Source organism: Triticum urartu, chromosome 5 (assembly GCF_003073215.2).
Source record: "Triticum urartu cultivar G1812 chromosome 5, Tu2.1, whole genome shotgun sequence".
In the NCBI taxonomy this organism is placed as follows: Eukaryota; Viridiplantae; Streptophyta; class Magnoliopsida; order Poales; family Poaceae; genus Triticum; species Triticum urartu.
The window spans coordinates 481,544,801-481,556,723 of record NC_053026.1 but is presented as its reverse complement, the minus strand read 5'-3'; the positions used below and the strand labels follow the sequence as shown (position 1 = coordinate 481,556,723).

Below are 11,923 nucleotides of genomic sequence, written 5' to 3'. Positions count from 1 at the left end.
CGTGAAGTATTAAAGGTACATTCGACCATGCCTCAACAATTTGGACAGAAAATGTAGTTGTTAGGTTAGGTTGGGATCCTGGGTAAAAACTGATGATATTTAATTTAGTAGATAAATTAACGCCTTAGATAGCGAGCAAATCAATGTATACCATAGAAACTGGATTATTATGGGCCATATTTGGCCTAATTTAGTTCATGCCATGACAATCTATATGGAAAGGGAAGTTTTTTTTTGATGTTTTCCTGTTTAGAATAAATAAAAACAAAGATAAGTGTGATGAGCATGAATAAATGGTCATGTAGACCTTCTGTTTCACTGGAATTCATTGATTGCCCCGTCCTCATTTCCTGCCCTCTCTACTCGGGAATAATCCTTTCTTAACTCGTACATAAGTTTCAGGCATCGACAAGAGAGTTAGCAATCTCAACTCCTCCGATGCACTGGGCCCATGAGAAGCCCTCACACCGATTCACCAATTTGTAGTCGCGCCTGCGACAAAAACAAAGCACATTCCTGCTCCGTGCCTTTGCCGCCCGCCAACCCTCTCCCCCCTCCCTCGAGCCGAGCAGTTCTACAGAGGCGACATACGCAGCCGAAAAGGCCTCAAAACCCTATCAAAGGGACTCATCAGGACGAGGACCCAGTGAAAATCATGGACATGATATACAAAACTGAAGACCTAAATCCATTCCGAGAGCGCCAAACTTAAGAATTATTTTAAAGGTTATCGAGTGGTGTATATCGACCTTGGCTTAGCATGTGGACAAATCAGTCCATAGCACAAACACGATCATAGAACTAGCGGCAATTTTCATTTAAAAAATGCGTTGTGTATGCCCCGGTCAAAGACATGTAACCGGCCCATCATTACGCTCACCGGCGGGTGACCGCCTCCTCCGAGCCCAAACCGCCACCCCACGGCCCCGTGCACCGCGTCCACCAGCGCCCCCCTCACCGCCACCGGCCCCCCGCGCCCCCGTACGCGAGGCCCACCACGCACGATTAGCTTCCTAATCCCCCACTCCCCTTAATTAACCCGAGAAATTAGTAAAATCGAACCAAAAGGGAGAGGGCACCGTTATTTTTCTCGCCGTCCCCCCGACCCTCTTTTCTCTTTACACCCCTCTCTGCGCCTGTCCCCTCGCCATTCCATTCCATTCCTCCGCCCCCACCGCCATTTCGCCGATTCCGGCCGCCGCCTAGGGTTTCTCGCCGGCCCTCGTCGGTCCCCACCCGTGGCGCGTCCTGCTGCTCCATCCGGCGGCACGCGGCGTCCGGAGCAGGAGGCGGAGGAGGAGCAGGAGGAGGGAGGGCTGTGAGGCCGAGCTGGCGGCGGCGGAGGCGGAGTGGGCTGTCGGCGGGCGAGAGTTCGCGCGGGCGGAGGCTGCGGTGCGGGGTTTTATGAGGTGGTAGGAGGGCCGTGCGGTTGCGGTGTTGGAGTGGTGGCGGCGGCGGCGGCGGCTTATAGGTGGCAGCCATGTATTTCACTCGGCTCGATGACTCGCCCATGTTCAGGAAGCAGGTGAGCCAGCTTACTCCTCGGATCTCGATTTCAGGCCATTGGAGAGCCCCGCTTGGTGGCTGGGAAGGGCCGGGGGTGACTAGTTAGTGGGGAGCGACGAAAGCTTGCAGTTTCGGTTGTAGTGCTCGCCGCTGGTGGCTCCTGGATTGGGCTCCCTGTGATGGATTGGATCTGCCCTTGTTTCTGCGGCTGCACCGATGGGAATGGGTGGAGCAAGTCTGACCCCTCTCGCCGTAGCTTCGCCTCGAACCGTTCGAGATTGAAGCAGCTCTGTCTGTCTGTCTGGCTCTGTCTGTGGTAGCGATGTGCAGGTTTCCTGTCTGTCTGTCTGTTTTTTTGTTCTTTGATTGATTGATTGGCCTCACTGCTATATTTTTAATCTTAGCATGTGAGCAAAGGTTCCACCTGAGTTCCTAGGGACAATCGTATGGTATTCTCAGTCCATCCTGTTAGATGTTGGTTTTCTTTTGCCATGCGTCGTGTGCGTTGATTGGTCAAAGTTTGTTTTGATGCAACTGAGACAGCAATGCTTGCTTTTCTATGCAAGAATTTGGTTCGAACTACTGGTGTAGGGTATGTTTGCTATACACAACTGCTAGACTGTTTGATATTGTGTTGGTAGGATTGGTTGGTTCAGAGTTTTGGCTATTCGCCAAGCAACTCGACAGGCTTTATCTATGCAATTGTATGAGTAATAAATCTATAGTTATAAACAACTCAGCAAAAGGATGAGCTTTTGATGTGATACATGTGCTTTTATTACATTTTTTTGTGTGCTCCGCTGATTACAAATTGCTTTGCACCTAGGCTTTTTAATGGTTCTTTCTGGGTTTATACCAAAAGTGTCAACAGATTTTGTTTGATTGACGAACACTGTTTAAATTGTTTTTCCTTCAATAAATAGATGCAATCGCTTGAAGAAGGTGCTGATTTGCTGAGAGAGAGATGCTTGAAGTATCACAAAGGTTGCCGTAAGTACACGTAAGTGACCATTGCCATCTCATTTGAGCGGCATACGCCCCTTTATCCTCCCCATTTTATGCTTGCGTGCTGCAATGTGCTATCTAGGATTGAACTTGTTTACATTTTCCCTTTTATTTCAGTGAAGGGCTAGGCGAAGCATATGATGGAGATATTGCGTTCGCAAGTTCACTAGAAGCATTTGGAGGCGGTCACAATGATCCAATCAGTGTTGCCTTTGGAGGTTAGCAATATAGTTCTCATTCAAGTATATTTATGTACTGTTATAGTCACATTCACTCACTTTAATTTGGGCATTATTTTGTTTTCATGCTTGTTAAAACTGGATACTTCCTCCGGCTCTCGTTTAGGTGTTGTTTTAGATAGGATTCTGATACCAAGACGAGTTCATTAAAATTGCTTGTTTGCCATTGTACCCAAACTAATTCAATTGAGACGGATTTATACCACCAAAATATTTTCTAGGCTGGTTTGTAGGTAGTCAATTATTTATATGAACTTATCAATAGATTGCAGGGTTCAAGTACTAGATCTCGATTTTCAGCTACTGTTCATTTTACTTTTTCCTTGTTGCAACATCAGTTTGCATGGCGTCCATTTTTTTAAAGTCATTTACCTTGTCGGTTTGTTGTCGTTTATCTGCTTATTGGTTGTTGTATGCGCACATGGTGCCAGAGTAGTAGTAGGAGAAATACAATACTACTACTATCTCTAGTAAACCACTAGCACTAGTATGCCAGCGGTCAAGAATGCATTTTTAAGCAAGGAGTTCAAGGAAACTAAGGATGCACGCACGCATGCAAGTCTGTTAACTTTAGGGTTAAATGCTGCCATGTGACGCCTGAAATTCCTGAACGATAACCTTCTCATGGCCACTGTGTAAAACCCCCAGTAACAGCTAACTGAGAACTGAAGGGCGCTTTTGTCAATGAAAATGACAAGACATCATAACTTTCATTAGGTTTCATCAGCGCTGTAGTGTTTTTTCTTGTTGGTTTCCTAATTGGCCAGTTATGTATAAATTATGACATGTACCTCTGGTCCAGGACCCGTGATGACCAAATTTACAATTGCCTTGAGAGAAATTGGAACATACAAGGAAGTTTTGCGCTCCCAGGTAGACATTTGTATGTACATATATTGCACGTGCATCCATTTGCTTAGCTTCAGGTTTAGGTGGTCTAACTTCTTGCATACTGTTCTGATAGGTTGAACATATGCTAAATGACAAGCTGCTGCAGTTTGTGGACATGGATTTGCATGATGTGAAGGTATTTGCACAATTTTCTTCTAACATCTTATTTGTAAATTTCACATTGGGTTTGGACCTGCCATTAAATTTGATAACTTCTGATCAGGATGCCCGGAAGCGTTTTGACAAGGCTAGCCTTCTGTACGACCAGGTAATGCTGTTTTGAGCTCATTTCGAAGTTACAATATTAAATATGTCTTCAAGGTGATTCTGAAGCTCGTATCATATGGGTTCAATCTTGAGGCAGCAATAACAAAGTTCAATATATTCGCTTACTGTGAACAAAATGATAGAGCTATATATTCTCCCATTTTTGTTTTGGTATTTGTTTACTCTGTTCCCGTCAACCTGCCAATATGATAACCAACTTTCATTATAATCAGAAGGATTGCCAATATGATAACCAACTTTCACTATAATCAGAAGGATTCGGTTTGCCATAATGTGTAGATGCTATTTCTGTGTTATGTTTCTGTCTACTGACTCCTAGTTGCTAAAATAGTGGCCCATGATAAAAATTAATCTAGGATAAGCAGAATCTGTCGTTTGCTGCATGGGAATAATTTTACTGCACCGTGACACCAATATGACAGCTTTATTCCATTTCTTCTGTTGATCGGCATGCTATCATTTGCGGTTGCTGATGCATTTTTGACAAAAGTCGAGTTCATTTTTAAAAAGGGCCTCGCTGACTGATTTGTCTTCTCACCCAGGCTCGTGAGAGGTATTTATCCTTGAAGAAAGGAACAAGGACAGACATAGCAACTGCAGTTGAGGATGTAAGTTCCTTTCCTTATTTGACATTATCGAACTTCTGTTAGAAGCCATGATCACTAACTGGCTGTGACGTTACCAGGAGCTCCACAGCGCCAGATCTTCATTTGAGCAAGCTCGTTTCAACCTGGTAGGTGTAATGCTTCCCTGTATCTCTATTCACTGTCCTGTTTTCTGTAATTATATATTTGCATGCCTTTTGTTTGTCTTATCTACAGGTGACTGCGCTTTCAAACATTGAGGCTAAGAAAAGATTTGAATTTTTGGAGGCTGTTAGTGGGACAATGGATGCACATCTTCGTTATTTCAAACAAGTATTGGCTTGTCATTATTTGCATTCTGACATTTCTTGGTTATGCACAAATGATATTCAAACTTCATCTGCTGTTTTTTTTTCAGGGATATGAATTACTCCATCAGATGGAACCGTATATCAATCAAGTAACTATTTAACCGTGACTTTCTATTTTTCTTTTTTTTGTAGTGCTACATGTGAATGTTCCGTGCTAGTTTATGTAGTTGAAGTAATACATATGTACTAGTTAGTGGATATGCAAAAAATCTCTTCCACCGATGCGCCATTTGTTATAAACTTATAATCTTGCATGTTATCTGCACATTCAACAACAACAACAACAAAGCCTTTTACTCCCAAACAAGTTGGGGTAAGCTACAAACCCATAAGACCTCGAAACCAACTCAAGGTTCTGGCATGTGGACAGCTAGCTTCCACGCACCCCTGTCCATGGCTACTTCTTTGGTGATATTCCAGTCCTTCAGATCTCTCTTAACGGACTCCTCCCATGTCAAGTTTGGTCTACCCCGACCTCTCTTGACATTGCCCGCATGCCTTAACTGTCTGCTATGCAATGGCGCTTCTCGAGGCCTGCGTTGTATATGCCCAAACCATCTCAAACGATGTTGGACAAACCTCTCTTCAATCATTGCTACCCCAATTCTTTTATCACGTATATCCTCATGCCGGACCTGATCCTTTCTTGTGTGGCCACATATCCATCTCAACATACACATCTCTGATATACCTAATTGTTGGACATGTCACCTTTTAGGTGGGCAACATTCAATGCCATACACCATCGTAGGTCGAATCGCCGTCCTATAGAACCTGCCTTTTAGCTTTTGTGGCATTCTCTTGTCACAAAGGATGCCAGAAGCTTGGCGCCACTTCATCCATCCAATTTTGATTTGATGTCTCACATCTTCATCGATATTACCATCCTTCTGCAACATTGACCGCAAATATCAGAAGGTGTCCTTCTGAGGTACCACTTGCCCACCGAGGCTAACCTCCTCCTCGTGCCTAATAATACTGAAACCGCACCTCATGTTCTCAATTTTAGTTCTATATAAGCCTAAAACCTTTTGATTCCAAAAAGTTTGTCTCCACAACTCTAACTTTCTATTAACCCTTGTCCAACTGTCGTCGACTAGCACCACATCATCATCCGCAAAGAGCACACACCATGGGATATCTCCTTGTATATCCCTTGTGACCTCATCCATCACCAACGCAAAAAGATAAGGGCTCAAAGCCGACCCTTGGTGTAGTCCTATTTTATTGGAAAGTCATCAGTGTCGCCATCACTTGTTCAAATACTTGTCACAACATTATGGTACATGTCCTTGTTGAGGGTAATGTACTTTCTGTTTCTCCAAGGCCCAACACATGACATTCCGCGTTTATCTTATCGTAGGCCTTCTTCAAGTCAATGAACACCATATGCATGCCCTTTTGCTCCCTGTATCTTTCCATAAGTTGTCGTACCAAGAAAATTGCTTCCATGGTCAACCTCCCAGGCATGAAACCAAACTGATTTTTGGTCACGCTTCTCATTCTTCTTAACCCGTGCTCAATGTCTCTCCCATAGCTTCATTGTATGGCTCATCAACTTAATTCCACGGTAATTAGTGCAACTTCGAACGCCTCCCTTGTTCTTGAAGATTGGTACTAATTTACTCCGCATCCATTCTTCGGGCATCTTGTTTGCCCAAAAAGTGAGGTTGAAAAGCTTAGTTAGCCATATTATCGCTGTCTCCGAGGCCTCTCCGCACCTTGATGGGGATACAATCAGGGCCCATCGCCTTGCCTCATTTCATCCTTTTTAAAGCCTCCCTGACCTCAGACTCCTGGATTCGTCGCACAAAATGCCTTCAAGAAATTGACATCTTATGACCTTCAACCCCTGCAATTAAGTGTTAGATGGTCCGATTTCAAATAGTTATTGCAAAATTGTTGTGTCATTTGGTCATGGCAATTGCAGTGAAAATCACCTCCAAGATTAGGTGTCAGATAGTCCAGTACCAGTTGCTTCATTTCTAAATTAATTTGTCATTTAATTGTGCAAATTGCACAGTGGAAACCACCTGCTGAGACCATTATTTAATGATTCAATGAAGTACAGTGCAACGTTTGGTTACTCAATCCACCAATTCTTCGCATAGCTGCCTGTGCCTGCTTGCTTTTTCCTGGTAACAAATGTTTGTTTTAACACACCATGGATTCTCCTTTTGCAGGTTCTTGCTTATGCACAGCAATCAAGAGAAAGGTCCAACTACGAGCAAGCTGCTCTTGTAGAGAGGATGCAAGAGTTCAAAAGGCAGATTGACCGGGAAAGTCGGTGGTCGCCAAACGGGATGACTGATTCCCCCAATGGTGATGGAATACAAGCAATTGGTCGAAGTTCACATAAGATGATTGAAGCCGTCATGCAGTCAGCTTCAAAGGGAAAGGTAGCACATTCTGGTTGACTTGAAATTTGGATTCATGCTTGTAGGAAGGTGTTCATTCAGTAAATGCATGTGATGTTCAAAAGTGTGTACTTATTTTCAGGTTCAGACTATTCGGCAAGGCTATCTCTCAAAGCGTTCTTCGAATTTGAGAGGCGACTGGAAAAGGAGGTTCTTTGTCCTTGATAATCGAGGAATGTTGTATTATTACCGCAAGCAAAATAGTAGACCATCCGTAAGTTCCCGTAACACCTACTCAATTTGGCATGATATTATAGAAATGCTTTGGGTTTGTTTCAGTTCACACCATTCCGTTAATTTTTTCCTGTTTTTGATTTTACAGAGTGGTTATTCTAACCAACGAAGTAACACTCCCACTGAGCATGGCTCTGGGCTGCTTAGCAGATGGTTCTCATCTCATTACCATGGCGGTGTGCATGATGAGAAATCTGTAGCACGACATACAGTAAACCTGCTAACATCAACCATTAAAGTTGACGCAGATCAATCAGATCTAAGGTTCTGTTTCAGAATAATTTCGCCCACAAAAAACTACACACTGCAGGTATTCAGCCTAACCAGAAACTTGTTGTCTGTATTTGTCATTTAGGCCAGCAAAGAAAGGAATGACACTATTGAGTTTTTAATAGATGCCAAGTTTCTTGTTGTCTATTTAGTAGTGACATGCACCTATTCTTGGGCAGGCAGAGAGTGCGATGGATCAGATGGATTGGATTGAAAAGATCACTGGTGTCATTGCTTCTTTGTTAAGCTCCCAATCCCCTGAACGGGTCAGTGCTGAATGACTTTTGTGCAATTATTTACATATCCAGATTTGATTTTCTTAACACTAATACAATTTGTTCCAGCGTCTACTGTTGAGCCCTAAGGGCAGTGGGCATCATCGAACAAACAGCGAAAGTAGTTCTTTCAGTAGCTCAACAGAACTTGACCATTCCATGAGTGAAGATTTTATGATGGAAAAGAACTCAGGAAGTGGGTACTTTGAGCACTCCAGAGTCACACAACACCACCGAACCAGCATGAGACCTGACAAGCCAATTGAATTGCTTAGGAAGGTGGTTGGCAATGATGTTTGTGCTGATTGTGGTGCCGCAGAGCCTGATTGGGCATCCCTAAACCTCGGAGTCCTTGTATGCATAGAATGTTCTGGTGTACACCGAAATCTTGGTGTGCATATATCTAAGGTGAACAGGCAATATTCTTGACAGTTTCAACTCAAAATCCTTACATTTAAAATGTATATATATTGTTTGTTTCGCGTTCAGTATATTAAGGTGTAGGAACAATTGAATGATAGTTGTGTGTCCCATTTGTTTCTTCATTTGAAACGAGAACCTGAGATGCAAATACTGCATCTTTGACAGGAAAACTAAGGTATTTTGGGATGCAATGTGTTTATACTTCATGCACAAAATTTGAAATAGTTTAGTTCTTTCAGACAACATTCACCAACCCTTTTTTGTAAAATCATGTCATTTTAGATTTGGTATTTTGCAAGTCATAGCATGAATTCATCATTAATGTGATTAGCAGGCTGCGCTTTAATTGTTGAAAGATAAATTAGGAGAACATTACCTAAAGAGTACCTTGTATTGGCAGGTAAGGTCTCTGACACTTGATGTCAGGGTGTGGGAGCCATCTGTAATCAATCTCTTCCAGTCTTTAGGCAACACATTTGCCAACACTATCTGGGAAGAAATGTTGACTTCGTCAAGCAGTTTCGATCATGGTGATACTTCGAGGTAAATCGATGCTGTTTGCAACTATACAAAATTCTGTGAAGTCCCTATTGTTGTAGTATCATGCTAACTGGCAAGTTTTACTGTTTTGTAGAGCTGATGAAATTGAGAACACACCAGATAACTTGGCTGTCAGAAAGCCTAAACAATCGGATCCTATCTCTCTGAAAGAGAAATTTATTCATGCCAAGGTACTTTATGTTTCCCTATTCTTTCAGTGTATTCTACTTTTGAGCAAACCATTGGTGATCACTAATAAGCAGAATGCAATTTCAAGAATCACGTGCGAGTTAGTGGTAGGCAACATTCAATGAATAGACCACATTGGGTTTACAGAGTGCATAATGGAGAGTGGATTTTTGGAACCCGGGTGTATTGGAGGACCTTATTTTAAATACTCTGAAAATCACATTTAAGGCTTCAAAAAATTCTGAAAAAAATTCTACGTGATCATATGGATGTATATTACAAATGTGTAAAGTTTGATGATGAGATAAGTAAATATGTGACCTATACAAAAATGACAAAATGGTGATTTCCAAATAGTGAATAATGCATGCACTGTTCATCTTTCCAAAATCATGATTTTGTCATTTTTGTGTAGCTCACATGGTTACTTATTTCAGCATCAAAATTTACACGTGTAATATACATTCATATAAACATGCTGATTTTTTTTCAGAATTTTTTGAAACTTTAAAATAACATTTTGGCACAGTTCAAAAAATAGGGCTCCAATGCACCCGGGTTCCAAAGTGACTTTTTGGTGCATAACGGTTCTTTTAAACAAAAAGAGGAACTATGGATATCTGCAACAGACCACCTCATCTGTATCTAAAAGGCTGCCATTTGATATTTTTGTGAGATTTATAGTGAGAAAATAAATGGATGCAAACTGTATCTTGCATGAGATACAGCCTCCACATGCAAATCAAGAGCATTAGATACATCTTTAAGTGTGTGAGAATATTTCATTTTCTACAATATGTGGTTTTAGGGAAACTGGGAGTGAGAAGGTAGAGAACTAGAGAACATGGTAGGTGAACTTGGTGAGAATGAGATTAAAGGCCCGCCAAAAAAAAAGAATGAGATTAAAGTCTCACGTGTTGCATGAATCTGTGCCAAGACAACAATATTAGTCCTATTCATTGTTGATGTGAAAGATATAAGAGATAATTTCATTTATAATATGCCTAGTGATGTTCAGTTGCTGATGATTATTGTTTCTTAAATATTCCAGTATGCTGAGAAAGATTTTGTACGAAAACATAGTATGGATGAGACTCAGCTAGCGCAACAGATGTGGGATCACGTAAGTTCAAACAACAAGATGGAGGTGTACAGTCTGATAGTGCGATCGAACGCGGATGTAAATCTAACTTATGGGCAGACATCATTTAATTCGGCTTTGACTCTTGGAAAAGCGCTTCTCTTACAAGAGCAACCGTCTTCGCCGTCAAATGGTAGTTTTGATTGTGGCACACATGAGAAGATATCTCCCAGGGGTTCTCTTTCTCCTGCGAGCACAAGCGCACGAACAGATGAATTGGATGGCTGCGCTGAGGGCTTATCTTTGCTTCATCTGGCCTGCCGGGTCGCGGATATAGGCATGGTTGAGCTGCTCCTGCAGTATGGAGCCAGTGTGAATTCCACAGATTCTAGAGGCCGAACACCGCTTCATCACAGCATTTTGAAAGGAAGGCGTGTGCATGCCAAGCTGCTCCTCTCCAGGTATACTTATAATGCTTATAATATAGGAATGTGCTTATTTTATACACTTTACATCTCGGTGCTACCAGTATGTGTGGATGCTATAACTCGCTTGAATCTCCATGCAGGGGTGCTGATTCGCAGGCGACAGACCGTGAAGGTAGAACGGCATTGCAGTACGCCATCGACAGCGGAACCATCGACGACGAAGAGATTCTTGTTTTGTTAGAAGACCCCAGGTAGATAGATGATCCAGTAGCTAGACCTTGGGTTGAGCAGAGTACGGCTGCCGTGCTCTGATCTGATGTGCCTTCTCCTGCTCGACGGGCACAGCTCCAAGCTCGCCTCGCCTCGCCGATCAATGACCCCAGCTCGTGTCACAAGAACAGTAATATAGCTAGTGTTCCAGGGAGCCAGGGGACCCCTCCCCCCCCCCCCCCCCCCCCCCCCCCCCCCCCCCCCCCCCCCACCCCGTTCCAGCGTGAGATACCCCCCTATCCCTATGTATTGTGGTTTTGCCGGGTTTTTGTTTGCAAGCGGATGATGATAGACGAAGCTGTAAAAGTTTGTACATGGCGCCGGACCCAGAGTGCCCGGCCCGGCCCGGATCCGATGATGATGACGATGTGTGTACATAGTGATACCCATGTGTGGCATGAATGTGATTTAAGCAGAGCATTGGACATTGGTGGTTTTGGCCCAGGGTGGTTCGGAACAAAACAAGCAAGTTTCTGACCCTGCACATACTCTTCCCGTCCCGAAACCACCACCAGCAGCAGCAGCGGCTACAAGGCCGGTCTGATCTCATTTCCCCGAGGCCGAAAGGCTCTACAAGAACTTGAATGCTGGCAGCTCGGCTCACGCCGCTCCTGCTTGTGACGAACTTCCTCTGTTGCCGAGCAGTGCGAGCAGGAGGGGACTCACAAATGTGTGTGGCGTACGACTACGCCGCTGACGCATCCAATCATAGCTTTCTACGAAGGCGGGGCAGCGGCCTTTCGCTGTGCGGCGACAGCGCGTGAGATGACGCTGTCAAGCTACATGCACGTCCGTGGCCGGCCGGCTGGCCGCTCTGCTAGCTGCGGCCCGGCCCGGCCGGCGCCCTGCCCACGGCTACAGGATTCAGACTGGCGCTCCGGCCGAGACGATCGGCGCAGGAGCCGTCGCGCA

At 43.8% G+C, this 11,923-nt stretch overlaps 1 protein-coding gene across 1 annotated transcript; it reads left to right on the top strand.

The window, feature by feature from the left end:
• The first annotated feature begins 1,074 nt into the window (after window positions 1–1,074).
• Window positions 1,075–11,438, top strand: LOC125510003 (ADP-ribosylation factor GTPase-activating protein AGD3-like). The gene is made up of 19 exons (XM_048675085.1): window positions 1,075–1,525; window positions 2,430–2,506; window positions 2,629–2,729; window positions 3,553–3,623; window positions 3,715–3,777; window positions 3,865–3,909; window positions 4,472–4,537; window positions 4,615–4,662; window positions 4,751–4,846; window positions 4,932–4,973; window positions 7,068–7,283; window positions 7,384–7,515; window positions 7,624–7,845; window positions 7,985–8,071; window positions 8,150–8,488; window positions 8,904–9,046; window positions 9,138–9,234; window positions 10,284–10,774; window positions 10,882–11,438. The coding sequence occupies exons 1-19, from the start codon at window positions 1,481–1,483 to the stop codon at window positions 10,994–10,996; spliced, it is 2,496 nt and encodes an 831-aa protein (XP_048531042.1). The 5' UTR covers window positions 1,075–1,480; the 3' UTR covers window positions 10,997–11,438.
• The last annotated feature ends 485 nt before the right edge of the window (window positions 11,439–11,923 follow it).